This window comes from Strix uralensis, chromosome 2, assembly GCF_047716275.1.
Source record: "Strix uralensis isolate ZFMK-TIS-50842 chromosome 2, bStrUra1, whole genome shotgun sequence".
Classification (NCBI taxonomy): domain Eukaryota; kingdom Metazoa; phylum Chordata; class Aves; order Strigiformes; family Strigidae; genus Strix; species Strix uralensis.
This window is the reverse complement of record NC_133973.1, coordinates 15,187,759-15,213,663: the sequence shown is the minus strand read 5'-3', so window position 1 is coordinate 15,213,663 and position 25,905 is coordinate 15,187,759. Positions and strand designations below refer to the sequence as shown.

At 41.0% G+C, this 25,905-nt stretch overlaps 2 protein-coding genes across 5 annotated transcripts in view; one reads left to right on the top strand and one right to left on the bottom strand.

Annotated features, from left to right (window-relative positions):
• The window catches only part of ZNF654 (zinc finger protein 654), a 37,298-nt gene extending 20,338 nt beyond the window's left edge, over positions 1 to 16,960 (bottom strand). Inside the window, exons 1-3 of one of the 3 annotated variants that reach the window (XM_074856816.1) lie at positions 16,641 to 16,960; positions 4,194 to 4,339; positions 210 to 291 (exon numbers count right to left, since the gene is read on the bottom strand). In XM_074856816.1, coding sequence (XP_074712917.1) covers positions 210 to 291; positions 4,194 to 4,339; positions 16,641 to 16,772 — 360 coding nt within the window. In that variant the 5' untranslated portion in view covers positions 16,773 to 16,960. Of the gene's footprint in view, positions 1 to 209; positions 292 to 4,189; positions 4,340 to 16,640 lie in introns of those variants that run through there. The other 2 variants (XM_074856835.1, XM_074856842.1) reach the window with 2 other exon arrangements.
• Positions 16,961 to 17,379: 419 nt separating this feature from the next.
• Positions 17,380 to 25,905, top strand: CGGBP1 (CGG triplet repeat binding protein 1). 2 transcript variants are annotated; one of them, XM_074856857.1, is made up of 2 exons: positions 17,380 to 17,508; positions 20,104 to 25,905. In XM_074856857.1, exon 2 carries the CDS (start codon positions 20,133 to 20,135, stop codon positions 20,634 to 20,636), a length of 504 nt encoding a protein of 167 aa, XP_074712958.1. In that variant the 5' UTR covers positions 17,380 to 17,508; positions 20,104 to 20,132; the 3' UTR covers positions 20,637 to 25,905. The 2 variants fall into 2 exon arrangements, with proteins under 2 accessions (XP_074712958.1, XP_074712967.1); XM_074856866.1 differs by lacking the exon at positions 17,380 to 17,508 and adding an exon at positions 17,861 to 18,388.

Here is a 25,905-nt window from a genome sequence, read left to right as displayed (position 1 = left end):
AATTCAAATAGCAATACTGATGATAAATATAAGAATAAATGGCTTTCCCTTTAAATACACTTGTTTTTTTCTTTGGGTACAAATCTAAGTAAAGCACCTACATTCTTTCACTATAATGGCATGTTTCCTCCAGGTTATATATCCACAAAAACTGTCTTTATGTGTACTAAAATAGTATTAAATGTTTATATGAAAGTAGGCAACACTACCTGGATTGAACCTAAAATATCTTTCAAAGGATCTTCATAGAACTCATCCTTTCCAAAGAACAGCAGCAATTCAAAAAAACTCCTAAAAAACAGAAGTAGTGACAAGTCAGCCAAACTAAAAATGTTAATTAAAAAAATGAACTACTGTAACTCTGTTAGTTTTTACAACACTAAGAACAAAATTAGGATTTTTGTAAGTTCTAGACCCGTGCCCATACCAAAGTCATCCTAAAGATTTTGGCTAAAGTCCACACTCTCTAAATGTAACTCTTATTCCAAAAATGTTATGTTGGTCTGATACTTTGTGCTGGATTTTGACAGTTAGATTTCCACACACACCCCCCAAACACATTTTTCATCGGGCATCAAGTTGCAAACACAATACATCTACAGATAAGCTAACAAGACCAAAACAGTAATAAACCAAATTATACTTAAGCACAACTTAAAAACTCTTCTGCCTTCTTCATAAATTCAGGACATTTAGACTCACAGAACCTGCCTCATTTTCTCCCTCAAGAACTCTTATTACATCCTCTATACTGCTGCTCTCCATTCACCATTACAAAAGTGAACCTTCCTCAAAAGCCAAAGCACTTGTCAGATATGCAGCCATTTCAAGGAATAAAGGACAACGGTAAAATTATTATAGTATGCACAGTGTATAAGGAGTTACATTCAAGGAATAGTAAGCTCACGTGAATGCAGATTCCCAACAGCTCATATTTTCAAGTACGATAAGCAGTTTCTACTAACATTTTTTATTCCATTTCAGCCTGTCTTGCTGGAACACCCACTGAAGTCTCTTTATGAAGATGCAGGTTTAAAGGTGCTATTAATTTAATATTTTAAAAAAAACCCTTTGAAGATTATTTTCAAAGGGAGAGCTTTTGTGCAAATGGAACTACATTAATCTTCTGTGTGCCATTCAAATGACGAAATTGATGAAAAAACTTCAATTTTACCACCATTTACCACCATTTTTAAGCAAATCAGGTCTATATGCAGCAACATGAATTCACAAGTGCTACCTCAAAAGAGGTGGCAGATAAGGGAGAGGGTAAGACTGATCCTTTCAACAGCAGTCTAGATTCAAACTGACCTGTGGCCTCCATGTTTTCCATCATCTTAAAATATATGTCTAGCATTTTATTTTTAATACAGTGATTGAGATAAACAATCCTGATAGCAGAATCAGAGAGGTTGGTAAAAAATAGCTTTCCTGAGCTCAAGTCAATTTAGGTCTTCAGTTACAGAAGCATACTTCCAGATAATACTTGCAACTCACTTGATTCAATCAAAAACTAGGTAGTTGGATCTCATAGATATGCAGAGGCAGCTCCAGTGCACCTACTACTGCTCTGCCTTAAGATCTTGAGAAATTTAATTTCTATTTGGAAAAGTAACTACCAAGTACTACACTAACATAATCTGCAACTGCTGGTTGAGAAAGTCATGAGTAGCAGGCAATAACTGAGTGACTCTCAGATGGAGATAGTAGTGAAAGAAAAACTGTGCATCTAGCATGTTTCAGAAACAGGACTGAACAGCAAAGGCTTTGGTCTTGTAACAGAAGATGAATAATTTTATTTAAGATTATTCCAGACATCTTTTCCAAATAAACAGAGAAAAATAAGACAACAGAGAGGGAGGAGGTGGATGACGACTCCTGAAAGAGGTTCCAGCACTCTTCCAACCTACAGGTTTGAGACAAATTCTGTCCAATGACAGAATTTTTCTCCAGATTAGGTCCTTGAATCTCAACTCAAATATGGAATGATAAAACAACCAGTACCCAATTAAGTACTTTCTTCTGAAAAACATGATCTCATTTCATGTTGATAAACAAAATTTTGTAGCATATTTGACTCTTGGGAAAGGTCAGGCTTGAGTCATGTCATGATCTGGAAAGCAGCCAAACTGGAACTTAAATACGACAAAACCAGTTATAGCAAATGATGCATGCATCCATTTTTTTTTTTTTTTGCTTTGACTGATTTGAAGCGAATAGGATCTTGAAAAAAAAATCTGGAAATTAATAGTGAACGAGTGTAAACTAAAGGTTTTTTCCCTATCAATGTACCTGCTCCACACTCTTATCAGACTAATCAAAGGAAGCTATCAAAATATTTCTATTTCCTCATCACCAGTGTGCATTCAGTTAAAATTACTATAGTCAATTCCAGCTTGGCCCTGTTAACTTAAACCAGTCTGCAGCATTGCACATCCATGTTTACATACATCCCTTTATAATAATGGTGCTTCTATATTTATCACATCACTACTTTGATATTACTGGCATCAGAAGATTGCCTAAGAACACTAGTATGCTGGCACCATTATTAAAATCCCCCAATATTAATGGCAATACAGATGCTGCTTCATTTGTGATGAATAGCAAGGCTAGTAAGCATAGGAAATGGAACAGTCATTACTGTTAATAGTTTATTGTCTGGTTACCAAGGAAATCTTACACGAGTATGACAATACAGTCAGGCAGATTTTTGCTCTCCAAGAACTAAGACTTAATATACACCAAATTTTCAAAAGAGATTCGAGCTAGGTTTCCCAGGTAACTGCAGCAACTAAGCCCCAGGATCCCTTTATGATATCACATGTAAAACTACTCCAGTCAGCCTCTGAAGAAAAAATAAGTTGGCATTCTAGAATGGAAGAAAATCTCAGTGAGTAAACCCAGCTCCAAAAGCCAAGATAGACAGGGGTGACAGGAACTCAGTGACCAATTCAATTCTAGATTATCAGGAAGTGACCACCCTACATACAACAAATACCTGAATTTTTACTGTTTTTCCTCCCAAGCTTTGATATTAGAAAGTATATAAAAAGGGTGAACTTTATAAAAAAACTTTATAAAAACTAGCAAAAAAAACCCCAGAGGTCGCCATGTTTTGATGCAACTGCCACTTATCCTCCAGTACCCGAGCACTCCAGTTTTAAAAATCATGGTCTTACGATTCCATAAATAGTCCCATGTCAAATAGTTTCATAAGCACAACACAGTAAATCTCTTTGGTGAAGTTTCACCAACACTTAAAGATAGCATATACTCTCTAAGTGTACAGAATAAAGCCTTAACTTCTATGTAATTAGTACTAATAGCTCAAGAACAGTGGAATGGATAAAGCAACCCAGTCCTCCTGACAGAGTAGACTAAGAGTGGAAGACTAGGAAAGCATTCACTCTGACGACTAGACGAGACGGGAGCAAGACATTTCCACACAAAATTCTGAACTGAGATACCGAGCTGTATTTGAAAGCACCGCTCAATGAGAAAGCAGTTTAACCAGCTGCAAAGAATCTGATTTACTCCAACCTAACTCACAATAAAGCCAGCTTTTCAGTTTTTGTCCCCATCTGCTGAGAGAAGATCAAGTACACTGCATCTCAGATAAGTGTATCTAACTCACATAATGATTTTTTTTTCTTCCATTCAACACTGAGGTTTTGAAGCTTGAAAAGTAGGTTTTTAGAACAAGAAAAAAAATGTGACTTTTACTTATCTACTGATCATTACCCTGACACTTTCAGCCTTCATGTGGGAAAACCACCAAGAACCATCAAGAAAATCAAGATTAGAGCAAGATTTATGACCTAACACTCTGCAGTTCTGCAAGTTGAGTATGACTTTTTATCAGTTAACTATATAAGTCATTCCCATAAACACTTTGATAACTCAAACATAAAAATCCATTTTTAAATTAACTAATTTGTTAAACATCACAAGAAATGTTTCTTAACAAATACTTAGCTTATTACATCACTAGAGGTAGAAGAGCAAAAACTTTATCTAGATTATTTACAATTATGTACTGTCAAAGGTTGGTCTTCAAATACTCCAAAATAAGATTTTCCAAAAAGCCTGTATGGTGAACACTTACTCTACTGCTATTATAAAAGGAACACAGATAGTCTGCATTGTAAAGGAAGTAATACTTATAAAAAAAAAAATAATGATGTACTTACAAAGCTAGGCTACTCAATACGTATTGTACGTGCTCACATTCAGCTGGGAATGATACACAGGCAGACGTGAAACAACAGAGCGCTGTCTGAAGCACCTGGAGCTGAGGCAAAGGAACCTGCCATCTTCCAGCATAGTCTTCAACAACCTAACGACAAGAAACATTGACATATATATTACAATGGAAAATATTCTCTTTAGTCAAAAATAAGTAGTTAATACTATACCTGCTTTATTTCCCCTTCTCCCTTAGAAGTAGGGTTTGTAACCAAAAACCCTTACCATTGTGTTATCAAACCAAAAATAGAAACTTTATGACCTACATTATAAGATATACTAAAAAGGACCTTTGACTATTCTTTTCAGAGGGTAAGGCAGAAAACTTCCATCTTGTATAGTATCACAGTAGATATTTGCAAGAGGATACAAATTACAGATATATATGGATATATAACAATATCCAGACATTCCATTCTAAAACTTTCAGAGGAGAGTGACTAGCCTGCACTCTTCTAGCCTTTTCGTCAGCAGAGAAAGGCACAAACACACCAGTCACACTTTTCTTATCTGACCAAGTAAGTAAATTTGGCCTTTCTTACTCATATGATGGAACTAAGGCTAGTTGTGCCCTGATCTACAGTTACAGAACTGCACCACTATTTACAGAGATACATGAAGATTGTTTTAAGGGAGAAAAATCCTTGCCTGGTCTACTAGTCAGTCTTGTTTGTATTAATAAATGCATATTTCTGGCACTACCTCTGCCCACACCAGGAGGCTCAATAACCCATCACCATCTGACATTTCTACATGGGTATCTCGACACTGAAGTCCTCTGAAAGGCCCAGTCCATTTAGAGCACTCCACGTACAAAACACACAGCACTGAGTTCAGCACAAAGCACAGCAATAAAACAGATGTCTGTAAAGGCACCCACCAGTTCTGTGACAGATTAGTTGTTATGCAGCAGTCCCCCACAAAGAAGGCGGCCAAGGGCTTTGGGTCATCTCTTCTCCTTTAATCAACAGCTAAGACACGACTCTTACGCAGTACTCTAAGCAGAGACTGAAAACTGTATTCCTTGCACGATTTGGCATATAGCTTATCTCATGGCACTACAGTCAGGCTCCCTTTGCTCACTTACTCTTGCCTGATTATTTTTTTTTTCCATCATAGCAGCACAGCTTCAGTATAAGCAGAAGAATAGACTAGCTGCACTTCAGGGCACTCTTCTCCAGCTGAGGAAACCTAACTGACATCTCCTACATCCTGCAAAAGTGAGAAGCAGGTGGGGAAACACAATGCCATCAGCCATGTTGTGAAGATAAAGCTGAAGCACTCCCATCGCATATGGAAGAGACAAGTAACTGCCTTCAAGAAAGCTATGAAGTGCCCATTCTAGTTATACCTGGCTACCTACCTCAAGAGGCAGGCTGGCCAACAAAGCATAGACTAAGTCAAAAATCAGATATAACCTTCTTCAGGATTTCTTTTTGACTTAAAGTCTGTGAATCCCACTTAGATTTGTCTAATTCCCCATGAATTAAATAAAGGGCTTATAAGTCAGGTTAAGTGGCCTACATTTGTAGTTCCAAAGCTGCGTGCCTAAGTTTGTTTAAGGCTCTGCAACATGAACAGGCCAGTGTCCCATTTCTGACAGTTTGGTTATAGCTGGTCCAAAGCAAAGCAGTTACTGATAATGGGACTGGTAACTTTTTCTCCTCACCAACAACAGCTGAGACTGATTTATATTTTGTAAGTAGATTTTGACTTTCCACCAAATTTATGTTTGAAAATCTGCTTAATGCAGCAAATATCTAGGTCAACTGGAAGAGAATTAGCAGACTTAGATAAATATTCTTCCTCTTACAAGGAAGAATAAACACTTTATAAAATAGTACTGCCTCACACATCTATTGTATGTTCTCTGAAATACTTTTAACAAGGTCCCTCGCATAAAAGAACACAAAAGCCTTAGGAGAAACAAAGCAGACAGAGAACAAACGTTCTTTAGTGGTTTCAACCTCCAAATGGTCAAAGAATCATGGCTTAAACCCGGCCAGCAGCCAAACACCATGCAGCCGCTTGCTCACCCTCCCCCACCCCCAGGGAATGGGGGACAGAGTTGGAGGAGCAAGGGTAAGGAGACTCGTAGTTTGAGATAAAAAATTTAATAATTGAAATAAAATTTAAAAATAATAGTAATAATAGAAAATACAAATGGGTAATGCACAATGCGATTGCTCACCACCCAGTGACCAATGCCCAGCCCATTCCCAGCTAGTGATCCCAGAGAAGAGAGAATCCTGAAACCACAATCCCAGAAACCAGTGAGCTTCCTGATCAACCCTTTAATCTATACACTGAGCATGACATTAAATGATATGGAATATTGTTGGCCAGTTTGGGTGTGTTGTTTTGTCAACAACCACCCCCCAGCTTCTTGTGTACCTGCACACTAGCAGGACAAGGAAAATTGCAGAGTCCTTGATTTCTTAGCAACAACTAAAACCATCAGTGCATTATCAACATTCATGTCAAATCCCATACCGAATCCAAAACACAGTACAATTCTAGCTACTAAGAAGGAAGGGGAAAAAAAATTTGCTCTATCCCGACCAAAACCAAGACACAAAGGTAGAAATAAAACATCAGTTTTCACCACAGTGTTTCAGAACACATTGACCTGAGAGGCACAGAAGCACAGTATATATACGTTCATAAATGATTTCAAGCAACAAGACAACATTGTGATGATACTGGGTTTTTTTCTTGGTGGCATAAGGTGATAACTGTAAATAACTGTAGAAAGGATTTATGACAGTGAGTTCTGAAATTCAGCATAGACAAGTGTGCAGTGGTACCTGGGGAATAAAACAGTCTATAAACATGTAATGTTGGCCTTCAAACTGACAATTATCACCCAAAAGCAAGACTGTTATTATGGTAGATGTTTTAATGAAAAATCACCTCAATGCTCATCACAATGGCCAAGAAAGCAATTTAATATTAGGAGACTAATAAGATAAAACAAAGCAGAGTGTTAACGGATCAAAACCATAGCACATCCCCACAGCTAAAAAACTGCATGCTGGTTTGCTACCTACTCATTACTATCTCAAAAGAGAATACAGAAGGCCTGAAAAAAAAAAGCTTCAAAGGCAGGCAAGAAATGCTAAGCAGCAAAATAAATTTCACATAAGGATCAATGCAGCTAACTAGGACACTTCAGGTTGTAAAGAAATGACAAGTGCATGAGGGGGGTCACCAAACAAGGTTGGCAAGCAGGATCAAAATAAATTACAGGAGGTAGTTCTTCACACAGTGTGCAGCTAAGCTGTGGAGCAACTTACTAAAGGGATGCTGTGGATTCTGAATGGCTACAGGAGCTGAAAATATATCCACCAAAAGTTACTAACTGAACTGAAAAGAGTTAGAGGGGAAGTTACTGTATTTGCTTATCTCATTCTTTGGTCAGGCATATATGAACTTTTGATAAGATTCTGGTCCTAGTATCAGTGTATTTCTTCTGCAAATAATCAGCACTCAAAAGCAATACAACAAAGGCTCATGCTGATGATAATAGTTAAGACACGGTAGTCTCTGAAAGGTGCAGTCCTACTACCACACTTTATAAAGGCCTATCAGTCCTACTAGTTGCCCTTGCTGCACCTACAGCGATCATCCGAACCCAAAGAAAGCTAACTCAGGAACTAACTGGCAAAGAACAGCCTCCTCTCCCCTAAAAAAGCCGTCGGTCACTGTCTGCATGAGCTCTCTGAACCGGCCAACCACCCTGCCACAGAAGTACCAGAGGCACCACAGAAAGGAAGACACCACACCACCAGCATTGCCTTCGGCAGTTAGTCTGCCACTCAAATGTATCCACAGAAGATTCACAGCAACAGACCTGCCACCCCAAGCTGCTCGGAAGAATATGAATAGCAACTTTTTTTTCTGAGTATGGATACCTGAAACCATGTATTCCTCAGTCCCAGGGAATTAAAAAAAAGTCTAAAATTGGTCAGTTCTCAACAGACTTGCAACAATCACCAGTAAAAGATGAGGGGGAGCGGGGGAAGAGAAAAAGCTAAAGTATGAAATAAATTGCAAACCACATACCACACACATTCTATATGGAAGGGGGGGTGGGAGATAATGTAGGTTTCATTTACAATTCTATGTATGCTTCAATGTCTGCTTTTAAGTGGCCTCATGGAATGGCTTTTTCTAAATAGAACCACCTTTTTTTTTTTGTTCAAAATACTCAACATGCCGTGCTTTGAAACAGGACTGTAAACCAGAACGTAGGTAAAGGTTTATACTGAAAAGAACCCCCAAAACAAAAAAAATCCCCCCAAAACTTTACCACTTCTGATATTTTTCAAGGAAAACAAGTCAAAGGAACACGCATATGCTCACTCTCATGTTGTGAAGTTGTGTCAGAGCACTTCAGAAAATCTGATTATGCTGCTTGAGTCCTAAATGTTTTATTTAAAGTTTACGTTTATCTGCACATCTTTAACGAGTACACTAATTTCAATATAATGAAGTCAAACAAGAAGCACATAATATCAAAACAAAGTGGCTTGTTCCTTGTCTAATACACAGTGCAGAAAACCAGAAGGGAGGTGACATTTTTATGTGATTTTCTGCAACAATTCTCTTCAAGAATTCTGTTGGGATGCAATTTTTATATACTTAAAGACTCTCCATGCATCGTTCCCCAGTCTGTCTTCACCTTTTAAATTACTACCATCCATGAAGAGACTGTGGGGCCTTTTGTCTGCCCTTTCTCATGCAGTGCAGATACAGATGCTGAAAGGGAGGCTGAAGCACCTTTCTGATACCCACCACCCCCCAATTCAATTCCACTTTTCTCCCAGACCGATAAACTACTTCCCCTTCTTTAATACGTTTAAGTAACTCAGAGGAAAATCCATGATTCAGATGTGTCCTATTAAGCACAAAATCAAGCCCAGACTTAGTCTCCTATAAGAAATTTCTAAGAGCGCAGCTGAGGCATCTAACCCTGAAAATAATACAGTAGTAAATAAAGACCTGCACCAATGTAAAAAAGTATTTTTTCCTGGAATATTATTAACCGATGAAATATACACATTTATTTTAAGTGATCAAATATACATATACATATATATATGTAAAGTGATTTGACTATATTCCAAACACTTAAGAGAAATAACATTGCAAATAACTAGATATGCAAATGCATAGGACACAAGAAACAAATGTTTTATGCAGTGCTAAACCTGAAGTTGCTACAGCTTTTCCTGTCCCTCCCCACAACACACAAAGAAACTAAAAAGAAACTAATCCCACCAATTTTAAAGCTTTGTCATGACTAGGATTTTAAATGAAGTTGCTCCCATAACTTTCTGTGAGATTTAACAGTAAAGGAAATCACCACAGGATTAAAACCACAAAAGTTCTATGAGTAATTCTGTTCATAGCTTTCTGAAAAACAAAGCTAGTTGGCAAATATAGTGGTTGTCATTTCTTAAAATAAGCAAATATAGTGGTTGTCACGAATAGAACAAACCAAAAAGGATTTAAAATGCTAAGCAAAAAAGGGGCATGTTTAAAAAAAAAAGTTTTCCTGAAAATTAAAAACCATAATTAAAAGCAACACCTACTCATGGCTGCCTATTCAGCAGAAGTACCAGGGCAGCTTGGATACCAAAGTTCAGTTCTAGAAGAGAACTTGAGTAACACTAAATCTACTTTACCTGGAGACATCAGAAGAAACAATCACGCCTTTTTTACTGCCTTTTTAATCTATTTAGTGGATGATGAGCATTTTATACTGTTTCCATGTACAAACAAGTTGTGTTCTTACAAAAAAGGATTCCATTATCCAAACAGAGAGTAAGAAAGGCCTTAAGGTTTTAAGATAACATAAAACATTACTTAATAGACACAAGTTTAAAATGGTTTTATATGGTCTAACTAAAAACAAAAAAAGATGATGTAAGCAATGGCTTTACTGCAATTCACATGTGAATATTACATAAGGAGTAACCAAACATAATCACACTTCTGGCAAAAGAAAAAACATCACCCAGCAACAGCATGACACATCCTATGAGACAAGTTTCTGCCAAAGCTCTACCCTTAAAGCTAAATGCTTCCCCCCACCCTTAATCACCGAAATCTCATCCTTTTCCTCAGCCTGCTTGAGGCAAGAACAATATCTAAGACTGGGTTCCATATATACCTTACATTTAGCTATCCAAAGGGCCAGTTTTCATACATATTTACAGTCTGTCACTCGCACAAGAGTGAAGACTATATATTAATCCTAGAAAAGCAGTTTTGGGTACTTGTAGCACTCTAGTAAATGTGCCTGTGTAAGATTTTATGACTGAAACTTCAAGTATTTATATTAAAAAGAAGTAATATTCCTCCTCACCTTTTGATTAGCACCCCCCTACAGTGAAAAATCAATTAATTTAAAGAATTGGTTTGATTATGTATGAAAGAACGAACTGACAATCTTGCGAACACACACATGAATGCGTATGTCCAGATGACCAATGGTATTAGTAAAACACAACTTCAGATGCATTTCAGGTAAAAAGTACAATTACTTCTTTCCCTCATCTGAACAACTGCTACCCAAAAGCACTTAACTTTTTGATTTTTGCGTTACCTACTGCAATAAGTGTGCCTTTTCTTACTTGAAAAAGCCTGCGTGGGAAGGCTATCAGACAGACTACGACACAGAAGCACCATTCAATGGAGATCCTTCTTTTTAGGTATAAAAACCTGCAACTCCCTTATAAGTTACAATCGATATATTTTTCCAAGCAAAACTCAAAAGCTTGTTTTTATACAAAAGCTAAACTTTGAGACAAGACGTTAAAAACTGGAGAAGCAGCAATACCAAGAAGCTTGAGAGTGTGAAATGGAAGTTCCAAAGAAGTGGAAGGAGAAAAACGTTACAAAGCTCAGGACAAGTATACAATGTATTTGTACATTTGTGCAATGTTTCCTTTTTTAAAGTACTAACTCCTTAATCCCACTTAAAATAGGGAGATAATTTCTATGAGTAAAGATGAAAGGACGGCAGGCACAGAAGCTGAGGAGAAGCCAAAACAAAGAGACTTTATAACTAATGACAAGAGCACTGAAGACTACCTCCTTCAGCCTCCCGATCTGCAAATAAAGAGGTTGCAAATCAACTACTATTGTGAATTCTCCCAGGAAGCTAACTGAAAACAGCCAAGTGCACTACATATACCCCAACCTAGTCTTGCATGACAGTGGCTTATCAAGTTTACCATCACGTGGCAAAGGCAAGAGTGCCACCACCTAACCCAGGACACCCTTTCTTTGCAGACAGGTAATCCTCAACCCAACTGAAGGCTCACACTTGGCATTCAGTTTGGGAATAAACATGACCTGGTGCTGGCCACTGCTGGTTTGTAAGGATTTCCTTCTAAACCTGAACTTCACTTGAATCTCAAGCAGCGCAGTCCTAAACTGCTAACTAGCAAATTGAATATGCTTGTTTTCACCAGCCAAGCATGGAAAAAAGACCCAGTAAACAGAGAACACAATGACAGGTTAACTTTTAAACTGTTTCAAATAGTTATGGTATTCTTTGATACGCAGGTAAATTTAGTTACTGCAGTGTATGGTCTGTCCTTTACAAGCTTTCAAGTAACTAGCAATGTCACACATTTAAAAACATGAAAAATGTCAGTCAAATGTGACTTTCAATGGTGCTCTCAATATTTAAGCAACTAACAAGTATAAAGCGTATTTATTCAGGAAGATACAAAAAACCCCTAGAACACCACAAATCATTACAAAAGAAAATAGGTGGTTAAAAATTACAGATTCTATCTTCTCAGAGAAATAAGCTGCAAAGAAATTGAAGAGCTCACTTTCCACTACTAGCACTCATGTGAGCAAGATTTCTGTAGCTAAACTTTAAAATAGTGTATGGAGACCAAACATAGATCCCAAAGGTCCAAAATGTAATAAAACAAGTCTGTCAGAACCTAAAGGTTTGGTTTTGGTGGGGTTTTTTGTTGGGTTTTTTTGTTGTTTTGGGGTTTTTTTTGTTTGGTTTTGGGTTTTTTTTTAGTAAAATATAAAAGCAGCTTAACAACTGTTGACTTGAAGTTCAAAGAGTCAAAAGCAAGTGCTTTCAAATTTAAGCACAAAGTGTGAAAATGTATTGATCCCAAAATCAGAACAACAAACATTCAAAGACATGTATATTTTTCCACCTTCATCCCCACAAAGCAAGACAGACTTGAGTCATACACCCCTGTATTTTTTTTGTCTACTAAAATAAATCCAAGGAACACCATCTTCTCTAGTGCGTTACTAAATTTTACTTCTTAGCTTTCAAGCTTATAAACCCAAGAATTATTTTTCCAGCAGTGACTCAAGATACCACCAATTAATGTAAGCAAACTAGGTAATCTTTATTTCAGGAAGTCAGATCATACTGGAAGGCCGTAAACTGATGCCACAGTACGAGCAGATAAAGTAGTGTTTACCCCTCACAGTATTACCTTGTTACTTTAGATCAGACTCACCTTGCGTTTATTTCAGTCAGTACCGAAAACATAAAATAACATCTAGTACAGTTATGCAGCCATGTGGACAACTACAGAAATGCTGGGAGTAACTTGCAATGTTTTGATAGTACTTATTGTTATGAGAAAAGATTCTGAAGAGAAATGCAATTTCTAGTGGATAAAACTATACCCACTTCAAGTGCAATGAGGTAGGCTATCCTTTTTCCAGCTTGCTGTTAAGGTCTGTTTTCAAATCAAGTAAATTTGGAAATTCATCCTTCTCATTATAAAAGTACTCCCTCTACCCTCATGCCGAAAAGTAACCATCTCCACTATTTTCTCTGCCCTTCATCATTTGTATTTCACTCACACAGGAACCCCTGAATGGCTCTGGTCCCTGAGAAATCTCATGAAAGAATTTCAAACTCTGCATATACATAAATTGAAACTCATGCAGCTCTTCCAAATGTCTAGACTGAGGGGGTTTTTGCTAGGTAGCACCTTTCAAATTTCTTTAACTTACGAAGTAGTTACAGACGCCTTTGTTCTTTTGCTTGGCAAAGTTGAGGAGACTTGCTTTTCCCAATGTCTAAGTGGTTTCAATACCTCACAAATAAGAAGAAATGGCAGATCAGCAATTTACAGAAAGTAACATACAAACAGCTGGTGAGACGCATAAACTGGGCACTCAGCTCATCTTCCAAGTGTCTCTTTTCATTCTCAGCCACAGAAATCTTGATTTTCGTTTTCCCCATGTCATCAATCTCAAATAACAATCTTGGAAAACATTTTGTTCCACTTTGCCTTGGAAGATTCTGGCTGCAATGACTTTCTATAACCACGCATGCACACCTACAATACAAAAACCTATCCCAGAAACTACACATGGGTTTAGAGACTCCACATTCTGACTTAATCTTGTTCATCAAATTGTGATTACACAGATATTTAAGGAAAATGTTCTGATAATCCAGTCATCTTTTGTAACTGTTTCTTAATCTACTATCTGAAAGTGAAGTTCAGGTGCAATATTCCAAGCCTCAAGAGTACTGAATCTGGCTGTTTACAGCAATATTTTACCTTTCTAACATATTTCAAGGATGAAAGACATGTGCAGGCTAATGCTTTTCAAGGTCTAAGCCACTCTCTTTAAGATCAGCGAAGAAGTCTTTGCTTCTGTCTACGGAAAATGGCTCTACAGACCAAAAAGGCTTTACACCATCCTTCATTTTTCCTGTAGCTCTTATCGAGAGATGCGGATGTGCACATACTTCACACAGGAGCATAACTACAAGCAATCTAAACAATATTATTTCCAGCTGACACCAAGCTTCATCAGTATAACTGAAGCACAGCCATGTATTTTAATAGGTTGTTATTCTGAAAATAAAAATGTTTATTTCTGGTAGTTCAAACTCATGGTATTATCGCTAAGCAACTATTTCTACAGCTGCTGTTCAACTTTCGACACAAAACCAGAAACATAGCAGGCTAACCAGGACATTTAGAAGTGCCAAATAACCATTAAGAACAGCAAAATCAGTGCTGAGTGGAATGAGGTGGAAAGGCTTGATCTGCACAACAGACAAATATGACCTTCAGAAGATCTGGATAGAAAAGAACAAAGCAACAGGCTCTGACAAAATCTAGAACCAAAGGGAAAAATTGCACTAAAAGACATACCTGGGTGAGGGGAAAAAAAAAGTTAAATCTAATAAAGCAACACAGTATTTAAGTGAGAAGTTTTGTTTTACAACAAATGTTACAAGAAAAAGGTGACCTAAACTTCATGATACTTTCTGAAAAAATATAAATATGCTTCATCACCTATTAAATAGGCTGAGGGCCTATCAGCCCTCTGTATGTACAGGTATATATAGATTACACCACTGTCAATCTCATGAGGGTAAACAAGCTCATGTGGAGCATGCACAACTTCATTTGTTTTCGAACCACAAAGATCACATAACTACTAGCTTTTCATACTGGTACACTACACCAGTTAAGATCCTATATTTATACAGTTAAAAAACAAAACATGGAAGATTATATTTTGAGTGAGCACATGACTGCTGACCACATGAGGCCAAATTTAAACACAAAAAAAAAATCCCTGGAGACAAAGTATTAATATATTAACTCACTTTCATCAGGATTATTTAAACTATGCATTGTTAAAAAGAACATTTAAGAGAAAAGAAACAAGAGCCCTTTATATAGTCAGAACATTGGCTGCCCATGTGGAGAGTTCATAAACTTGAAGCAAAACAAAGTAGGGTAGAGGGCTTGGCAATCTGTCTACACAAAAGAAAAACTGCAGGAGAAGTCAAGGTCAAATGATTTAGATACTCTACCAGTATCTACTGCGATAAAACTATTTTATAGGAAAATTCCTTCCCTGGTCTTGTCCTCTTCTGTTCCCTACTAATTCCTAGCTTTGTCTAAGAAACGGGATTGGCATTAGTATATAAAGCTATTACCCTGCCTGCACTTCCTCCTTAACGCACTGAATTCAACACACGGTAAGCGTAGCTAGAAAAATTTAAGATAAAACTCTCCGTGTTCAGCTGAAGCTGAAGTCTGTCCAACCTGCCAACTTAATCAAATACGGTTGTGATTTCTTACAATTGCAGTTTACGTCATACTTGCAAAAACATTCATTTCTCCTTCACAATTTTTTTTCACACATACTAAGTTTAGAGAAATCACTAAACAGAAGAAAATATAAAAGGATAGATAAAACCAAAAAGCAACCTGTGGACTTACTGAGCACTATGCTGCCCGTGATGATTTCAAACACATATTACCGTAAATAATATTTCGAACACGTTTCACTGGATGTTAAAACAGGAAGAACAAACTAAGAACATAGGAACACATTTATTAAATGGAAGAAAACATCGTAGCGGTGAGGTAAGCAGCCAAGAAGTTGATGAAATGAAGTAATTCCATACCAAAACCCTCTAGACTGTGTTTCCGAAAACAAGTAGCATGGCTGAAACATACCCAGCATAACTAATGTTTCATCAACATCTGCTGATGAAAGCAGCTAGGAAAAACAACCTGTTGTTGCTTGTTACTTTGCAAGGCATACATAAAGAGGTTGCAAAGAGCACAAGAACTCCGGGCCCGCATGAAGAAACGCTGCTTTTCAAAGAATAAAAAAATAAAAATACCCTGGTCTAATTTAGCCACCGTTATGGGAACGGATTCCGAGGCCCTCTCTCTCTCTCTCCCCCCCACCTCCCTCCTGCCCTCCCAGCTCCCCAGCCCAGGCAGAGCCACTCGGACTTGTTTTGGCCGCAGCACCGCCGCACGTGTCCCGGTTCGCCGGGCCCAGCAGTGGCGGCGGGGCCCCGCCACCCTCCGGCGCCCCCAGTTCTTCCTCGCCCCCTCCCGCTCCCCCCCGCCGGGAGGAGCCTTCCCTCCGCCCGCCAGCCTCCCTACCAGCCCCAGCCCGGCTCCGCGCCCGCCCCGGCCTCCGCCCTCCCCCCGGGCCGGGCTGAGGGCACTCGGCGCCAGCACCACAGCCGCCCCCCGCGAAAGGACAGGCGTCGCCTCCGTTCCCCTTCGCCTCAGGACCTGGGAGCGGGCCGGGCCGGGCCGGGCCGGGCCTCCTCCCCCGCTGCCCGCCCCCAGCCCTGCCCCGGCACTGACCCCCGGCCACCGGGGAGCGGCCCGACCTCCGCCCCGCCGACAGCCAGGGGGCAGCGGCCCCGGCACCGCGGCGTCCCCCTCCCCCGCCACACCGAGGGGGAGGACCCCGGCACCGCGGCGTCCCGTCCCCCCCCACCGCCACCCCGGGAGGACGGGGGGGCCTGGCCCCGCCGCGCCCCACCCCCGCCTGCGGGGGGGAGGGGCGAGGAGCGGGCCGGGGGGCGGGGCGGCGCTCACCTGGCAGAAGCGGCGGCAGTAATACTGGCTGTTGAGGAGGGCCGGCAGGCCGGCGGGGGGGCCCGGCGTCACCAGCGCCTCCAGCTCCTCGCTGAGCCGCTCCGACTCCTGATCGCTCTCGTCTTCCGCCATGCTGCTCCGGCCGCCCTGCGCGTACCGAGCGCCCCGCTGCCCCCGCCCTGCCACGCCGGAAGGGGCGCCCCCTCCCCGCCGCCTCACTTCCGGCCACGCCCACTAGCCGCGCTCCTATTGGGCCAGCCGCCATGCCGATCAATGGCCAACGACAGGAGAACTCGCTGGTGACCCCCGACCTCTGGCTCCTCCCTTCCACCCGGCCCTGCCGAAGCGTCCCTCGATTGGAGCAAAAGTCTCTTCGTTACTTTCTCCCCGCCTTGCCATTGGCTGCTCACCCCGTCTGTTACACCTCCCAACCGCAGCCTCCTGCCGGCGACTGGCCAAAGCCCCCGTCCGCTAGACGCCACCGTCGCCCTCGCGCATTCTGACTGGCCCGAGCACGCCTCCATCACGGCGCTTACACCCGCCCCCCACTTCTAATCGGGCAAAAGTGCCGTCCATCTCCGCGCGCCCGGGCCACGGAGAGCCAATCGCCGAAGGGTTTCTCCCGCTCGGCCGCTCCGTGGCGGCGGGCAAGAGGCGGGCGGCGGGCGGGCGCGGCGGTTGCTAGGCGGGTTGCTAGGGCCCGCCTACCGCGGCCGCCAGGGTGGGTCGGTCCGTCTGGCTGCGGCGCGGCGCTGGCAGCGCGGCGGCCGTCGGCGGAGGGGCGCGTCCGGCCCGCGGCGGCGGCGGCGGCAGCAGCAGCGACAGCCCCGCGGCGGCGGGGCCTGGGGAGGCCGCGCGGCCCGAGCGGGTAACGGCGCCCGGCAGGGGGCGGGCGGGGCGCGGCGGGCGGGCGGCGCTGGCTCGGCGGGGCCCGCCCGGGGCCGCTCTCCGCCGCCTGTGGGGTCCCGGGGCCGGTCGGGGAGGGGAGTAGAGGGGGCTGCGGGGCCGGCGGAGGCGGCGGCGCCTCCCGGCTCTGCCATGGAAACACCCGCCGTGCCGGGCGGGGGAAGGAACGGGGCGGGGCGGCGGGGCTGGGGCGGGAGGGGCCGCACCTGTCTGCCGCCAGCCGCCGCCGCCGGGCGGGGGAGGCGAGGCCTGGAGTGCGTGCGGCGCCGCCGCCGGGGGGGGCCGGGCCCTCGGCCCTCCGGAGCGGGGGAGGGAGGAAGGGAGAGAGGCGGGCGGGGGAGCGCGGGCCCCGCCGCTCCGCAGGGGCCCTCACGGGTTAAATGGCGCCGTCAATCCGGTGACCAAACCCCGGGGAATAAACGCAGCGAGTTCTGGCGCCCGGTCACAGGGTGCTTCCCCCGGCACCGAGGGCAGCAGCGAAACCTGTTTGGCGGTTGGAAATCCGGTGTTGTTTTCTTCCTCCTCACCTGAAATACTCCCCGGGCTCGCCGAGAGGTCCCGTGCACGCGTAGGGGCTCTCTCCGGTGACACTTTTTAGCCAGGGCGTGCTCATCCGCCTTCCCCGGGGCTCCCACCGCCTCGTTTGGCAGCGTACCAGCGGGTGGCTCGGGTGTCTGCCCTGGGTGCCCTCCCTGCCCGCGCACCTTCCCCTGCACCTGGGAACCCAGAAGTAGTTCAGGCATGAGTAGGCATCAAAGAATCCGTGCCAAAACTCGAGGCCCAAAAGGCCTGTGTTTCAGTGCTTGTACTGTTCGCAGAATTCCTGTGGATTTTGATATAGCGTAAGTGCAAACACCTAGTTCGGTGAGGGATTTGTTTGGACGTTTCAGAAGTCGAAGCAACAAGTTTATGTTAGGTTAAGACTTGTTTTCTGCTTGATTTCAGGAAACAGTTACTTAGGAAACTCATGGGGTTACATTTCATAAAGCAACAAAAAGAATGAACAAAGTTCCATCGATGCTGAAAAAAGATTGCTTATCTTAGTCTGTAGCGTTGTGCAGGATCAGTCAGGACTTACAGTTCCGGGAAGTAGCAGATAGTGCAAAAAATTAACTGGGAAAGTAGCTACTAGTAATAACTTTGTCTCCTTTTTTTTAAAAGGTTGTCATCTCTTAATGTAGCAATGGTTTAAGAAAAAATACAGTTTTGAAGACTGAATTCTCTGTTCCTTTATTTTTAGAGCAAGAGGAAGGCATTTTGGACAGCAGAAACTCCATTCAGTCCTTAGAGCTGGACAAGCTCAGCTTATGGAAGTTCTGGTCTTTTAAAGGCAGATCTTTTAAAATCTTGCAACATCAGGCTCAGTGTTTGTAACAAAATAAGTACAGAGAGTAATATGTCTAGAGGTATTCCCATCTCTGTCTGCCTTGTAAGCACAGGCAGTACAAGTCTTCAAAGTTGTTCATACCCATAATTAAATGCCCGGGCAACCTGTTACATTTCCCCAAAGTATTTGCCAAAATATCTTTTTTAAGAAACAACTGTTGCCCTTTTTTTGTTAAGGAAGTGGGTGGTTAATGTAATGACCATTCATTTTGCTCAGAAAACAGAGCTGTCTCTTGACTTTGACTTTACTTTGAAAAGGACTTAACTGAGATTTACACCAGCTACTCCATTTCTCAACAACAAAGGCATAGGTCTTGTTTGATTTTTAGTGCACCCGACTAGGTTATTGCCTGCTTTGGTAACATAGTGTAATTCAGAGTGATGTGAAAAAGTGTCCAGCTCTCTTAGTTATCAGTTACCTTCCTCAGAGAGGCTGTCATCTCTGAAGATACAGGTTCTTATTTTGCATTTAAATGTATGCAGTTTTCTGTTCGCATTAGCTGTTTCAGCAGTCTCTAGTTGCAATGACAAAATTGTTTGCTTTTGACTCTGAGTTTGGGTTCAGTCTAATAGTTGTGGTTTGAGCTGGGGCAAAAGTGAGAGGTGTTCCCAAATGAATGCTGACAAAGCAGGTTTGTGATGTTTTTTTTGTTTGTTTTTTACTGGCTTTTGTAAGTGATAGTAATGGCCTTCTTGCCTGATACTTGGACAGCTAAGCTTTTGCTAACAGAATTGATACGCATTTTTGGGAAGTAGACAGAAAAATACTGACTCAACATAACTAAGAAACTATCAAAGGTGTTGAAAATACTAAGAAGAAAGTGCCCTTTTCCCTAAAGAGTAAAGGATAAAAACTGTGTTCAAGAAAAAACAAAAAGCCTTTCTGTTTGGCTTTTAGTGATGAACAGATTGAGTTTTGAGGTTCTGTTGAGCTTTGTAGTTCTAGAAACCAAAAAGTACTTTACTCTGACCCATGAGGAACTTCGGTCTCCTAAGTTCTTTGGGCTGCAAGATGAAAACCTCTCAATAACAGTTTCACACATGTATCTTACATGTAGTTGTCTTTCAGATGTCAATAATCACTATATTGGATATTGAACAGACTGCATCCAGAACTATTTGGTTGAAATCATTAGCACACTTTAACAGCATTTTTTTTTTTCTTTTCCAGCTTTCAGGTAAAGTTTATTGAAGGCAGCCATGGAACGATTTGGAGTGAAGTCCGCTCCGTCACGTAACCGCTCGAAGACTGCTTTGTATGTAACCCCCCAGGATCGTGTAACTGAGTTTGGCAGTGAGCTGCACGAAGATGGAGGAAAACTCTTCTGTACTTCCTGCAATGTGGTTCTGAATCATGTTCGCAAGTCTGCCATCAATGACCACCTCAAGTCTAAAACACACACAAAGCGAAAGGCAGAGTTTGAAGAACAGAACGTCAGGAAGAAGCAAAGGACTCTGACTGCCTCCCTTCAGTGCAACAGTACTGCCCAGACAGAGAAAACCAGCGTCATCCAGGACTTTGTGAAAATGTGCCTGGAAGCTAATATTCCACTTGAGAAGGCTGATCATCCATCTGTGCGAGCCTTCCTGTCCCGCTACGTCAAGAATGGCAGTTCGATACCTAAGTCAGACCAGCTAAGGAAAGCATACCTGCCTGATGGGTATGACAATGAGAACCAACTCATCAATACTGAAGACCGTTGAGAAGAAAACTGTTTTCATCATCGTTGTGAAGTTTTGCATATTGATGGTGTGGTTTATTTTTATAATCATGCATATATACAGTGTTACCTATTGGTTTTACAAGCTATTTTGTATTATTGTAGAAATGACAATCTATTTGTGAACTTAGCGGTATGCCACAGACTGTTGCTAACCCTGCTGTAGACTTCAGAGCTACATTGATGTAGAACTCATGATGAACGTAGGGAACATGCCTGGCATACACCTTATCTGTGTTCAGTCCAGCTGAAACTGACGCTAAGAAAAAGGCACTTGGATAGAGGACCTCACTTACCTAAACTGTGCATCTAAATACCTGAGGAAGATGCTGCGGTAGGGATTGTTAATCATGTCAGTGGATTGCTTTGTCCAGTATCCTGCCCATGAGTGACCAAGAAGAAGTACTGCACATTTGAAACGCACGAAACTGTAGAATGGCTAGTTAAAATATAACTGCTCTGTTGGGGGAGGATGATTGCAAATTCCTATTCAAGTTTGGTTTACGTTCTAAAGTGAAAACCATTTTTCTTCTAGAATACTCTCTTACCCTATTTGGTGCAACTGTGGATGTGTTCATTATCAAGCTTAAATAGCTTTGGTCTCTTGTACTGACCTCTGAGCTCCGCTATTCTCATGACGCTAGGAGTTCTGCAGGTTTACCATGCCCGCTTTTTTAAAATCACTGTTTCATTGTCTCAGTTTAACATGTCCTCTTCAGTGTCAGTGCCAATCTTTGAAAGTTGAGTAGACAAACCAGTAACTGAGTGTGGTTTGCAGTGCAGCTGCTGGCAAGTGAAACTTATGCTGGACCAAGGTCTTAGTAGAGAGAATTAATGCCTTTTTCTTACTAGTGGGACAAAGGATGCTAAATTTAAATCGGGGGTAGGGGAGGCACGAAACTGTGGAGTTGAGAAAGCTTTTTTACAGTGCACAGGAGGAGAGGCTCCTCCATCTTTCCCTGAAGGTCTTCTGCATCTTTGGCCTTGTCCTCAGCCTTTTAGTCAAAGGAGGTAAAGTGATTAAAATAGTTTTCAAAATAGTTACTGCAAAGGCTACTCAATACCTGTAAGTGCAAATAGGAAAGCATGTATACTTTGAAGCTATACTGGAATTACAGACCTGGGCTGCATTTCTTACTCTGTGCCAAGGCCACATCTATTGGACTGGCAAAAAGTAAAATGGAAAAATTGAAGAATTTCAATAATGTTACCCTCTCCCAAACCGTAAACTGTTACTGAGCTATTCCAAATTATTATGCCAAATAGTCCACTCGATGTAAGCGCTCTGTAAAGTTTTTGAATGGAATGAGGGAGCATTGTGCAAAGTGTTGGAATACGACCAACTCCTGCCTGGTCTAGATTTCCTTTGAGGTGCCCGGGGATCAGAGAGGTGTCTAGCAGCACAGAAATGCTCCACTCCGTGGATACAATGGCGTAAGCGTGCTTTAACTCCCTCAGGTGGAGCCGGTTGCTCTGTTCAGCTTCCTTTCCCCAGTAGAGTTTCACAGTACCTGTTTCTCAGTCTTTCTTTTTATTCCAGATATTTACAGCAATACTAAGTAATTGCTAAAAAGAGACAAAATAGCCTGCTTATTTTGTTTCTGTAGCTATTTCCCTAGCTATTTCTAGAGCAGTCTCTTTTGCTGGATTGAGAGAGACTTACATACTTAGTAACAACTGATTTTTGTGCAATCAGCTTCTACAGAAATGCACTTGTGTTCCATTGTAACCATGTCTTGTAGCCTTCTGCTGTGAGACCTGTTCCAATAAATGGACAAAACTCAAAAGCAGAAGCTGCCCATCCAGTGTACCAGTACAGGGGTACTCAGTACACTGCTGCACCTTTGGTCCCTGTTGCAGCTACCGGGACTCCATGCAGTCACAGCAATCCTGTCAATGATACTGATTGCTGGTTTAGAACTTCAGACAGAAATAACAGTAGTCATTTTTTTCTAATCCTAGATATCAAAATATGCCTTCTGAAATATCGTTTGCTATTGCACAAGCTTGGGTTTAGCTTAAGATCATTAACTGCCTTGGGCTAGAACTGTTTTATAAATCTTCTTAAGCCAAGTGAAAGATACACTGCCAATAGCCTTTTCTGCCCTGACAATAATTGAAAGTGTTCTTTTACAGCTGCTGTTTCATTACAGTGAAACAACATCCTTGCTTTAATTTTTTACCTTTTTTTTTTTTAACTTTATGAATGCTATCTTAGAGTTGAAGCAAATAGAAAACAGTGGAGTACTGAGAAAGCAGGCTTTCATTAAACAAAAGCATCTGGAGAAAATGGTATGATTGAAAGGTATAATCTGGGTTAGTTAGCTCAGTTCTTGCTAACGTGGGATTTCACAGGCTGCACCCCATAACCACTTTATATAGGATTCAATGCTGTATGTTTTTTCTTTAACTGTCAAACTGACAGACATTTTGAAAAGCTTAATGGTAACATTAAATAGGCTCTTGCACAACTGAAAAATATCGAGTTACTTTCACTTACACAGTTTTGCGTAAAAATAAAAGTTAGCAAATCAAAAGCTTTTGTTAAAAAAAGAAAACCGGTCATTTTCAATAAAGTAAAGCAATATTAGAACACTTAGTTTCTCAAAATCTTATTCTACTTATAAAGCAGTCTGTGTACAGAGCCTCAATTTACAGAATTAATATAATTCTATAAGTATTTTCAGTAATTATTCTAGTACCAATTTATTTTTTATGGAGAATTACTGCAGAGGGTATGAGCCTTGTGAGGAACCTTATCGGTGCAGCCATAGGCTACCAACTCATAATTTGGAAGCAAAAAGTGATTATCAGGATTTTGAATGGAACTGACTTAATTCCAGTGCACAGCAGTTTGTAGGACACTGGTGTCTTAATAACGAGATATTTTGTTAAAAAAACCCAAACAAAACCACAATGTTTTTCAAGCTTTATGAAAATCAAGATACTGATCTGTTGCAACAAACATTCATAATGGAGTAAAACAATGAAAAATAAAGCACTTCCAGGTAATCTAGAAAGAGTAATAAGTAAATTTATATTCATGGACATAATCCAGATCATCAACAAGACAGTGACGCTTATTTTCTTTAAAAGTAAAAATGGTTACACTCAGTCTTGGAACAATGTCCTGCAAACATTCAAGTTCAGAGCATAATTCTGCCAGTGTGTCTGTAGTTGGATAAAGCATAACCTTGGTTTAATTGCTGTTGATCTTTGGGAAGATTTACAGTGGAAGTTTTCTGGTATATCTAAACCTAAGTAATAACTAGTTCCTAGAACAGAGGCTGTGGTTAACAGTCTCCATGGGGTTTTTCTTTTTTCTGCAAGGACGCTGCATTATTTTTCCATGTATTTCCTGTAAAGAGTACTCTCAGAAGTAAAGGAAGGATGGTAGCAATGTCTGCTTTTCATTTTACATACGTATGTAGGGACAAGCTATAAGGGATACTTTTTGCCAGGTGGTTTTATTAATATATTTGAAGCTCTAAATGTAATATAAAAAAAAAAAAAAAAGAGAAAGAAGAAATATTTTCTTCTCTGACCATGTACTTATATTAGTTTAGCCAACTCACAGCTAAAATTACTCTGAAGTGCTTTTCTTGGAACAACACTTTCAAAGAGTAAAATACAAACAGGAACATTCTCTGGTTTGTGACTACTTACATGTATGCACCATGTTAGTTTCAGCTTGCATGTTCTTGAAAAAACGTGAGCAAATTCTAATATTTTTAAGTATTTTGAAGCCTGTAATTTGCCAGGTCCCTAGAGGAGGTGAAACATTCGACATAATGAAAGGAAAAGCTGTTTTTCAATTGAGAGAGAAACTTGGTTCTGCAAAGTATGAGATATTCTCATGATAGAAGGACTATTTTTAGCCAGAGCCCCTTTTAACAATTCTGTTGAACTGAACAGTGAAATGCTCCCTGCTAGGTTTTACAGCATAATGAGCTGGTTTTCAGGAAAAAAAAAAAAAAAAAAAAGCTGGAAGTTTGGCAAGGATAATCTCTATTTATATTTACCTATAAAGAGAAGCAAGACTCACTGTTGTTGTGTTCACATTGTACTCACTGCTAACTCTTTGTGTAATTTGAGTGCTTGTTGTCTTTGTACAATTTCAAGGTTGTGTCTAACTTTCAAAATAAATTTTTTTTTTTTTTAACAAAGCTTCTCACTGTAATAATGCTATTAAAGTTTAGTCTCTTTGGGGTTAGTGAAGATGCTTTCTTTTTGGTTTGGTGGTAGGGATGTTTTGCTGATGGTAAGTGGCCACAGAAATGGTTTTATTTAAACAAGTGATGAACTTATGATTAGATACTAGAGTGAGGCTGAAAATACCTGGGTTCTGCAGTGCCACAAGACTTCTTGTTAGAACAGTAAGACCAGAGTAAGTGATTTAAGTTTTTATATTAAAATATTATTGGAAGAGAAATACTTTACTTTGTAAAGTTTTCACTTGGTAATGGAAAAATGGTCTTTTTTTAAAAAAATAAAGGAATTCCTTTTTCATAGAATTTATGCATGATCTCTTATTTTGCCAAGGAAGCGGATAAAGAACATGTGGTAGTTCACATATAATGGTAATGTAAGACAGTAGAAATGGATGGTGACAGGAAAAATTAAAGAATCTACATGCTGTCATGGTAGCTTAAGGTAGTATCAAACTATATGTTGAAGCAGTTTGTTGATGTACCTGTACAACCACACTGAAGTCCATCTCAGGACTGGTCATCAGAACCCGTTTCCTGTACGTGACTTTCTTCACCGTGACAGAAGTTCCCTCATTATGCCTTCAGTTGCAAACAACACCAAGTAAAATAATTGTTAAGCATTTTGACATGGCAGTAAATGGTTTGTAGGTATAGGGTCTTGCAGCTGCCTAATGCTTCAGGTCTTTTCAGGAAGGGCTTCAGCAATGTGGAAGAACCAGGTCTTTCCAAACTATCTGCAAAAAGGTCACAGTTTGATCTCTGTCTCCCTTAGGGACTTCATGAAAAGTGGGCAAATAACATCAGCCCATCAAAATTATCAAGTGTAGGTTTGATTGTTTACACGTTCCTTTTCCTGAATTCTTATTTGGCTTGACATTTCATGATGGATCAGTGATAAACTTGTGCAGCCTCTTGACTTATGAATTTACTAATCATTACTTTCTCATTTTTAGGTCACAGCACATTAAGGTCAAGTTGCTTTTTGTTGCCCTTATATCAAATGGAAAAGCAGAATAGAAATAAACATACCCTTTCGTAAAG

Excerpts from the sequence above, each read along its gene's own strand:
- CGGBP1 (XM_074856857.1), top strand. The coding sequence starts at position 20,133 with ATGGAACGATTTGGAGTGAAGTCCGCTCCGTCACGTAACCGCTCGAAG.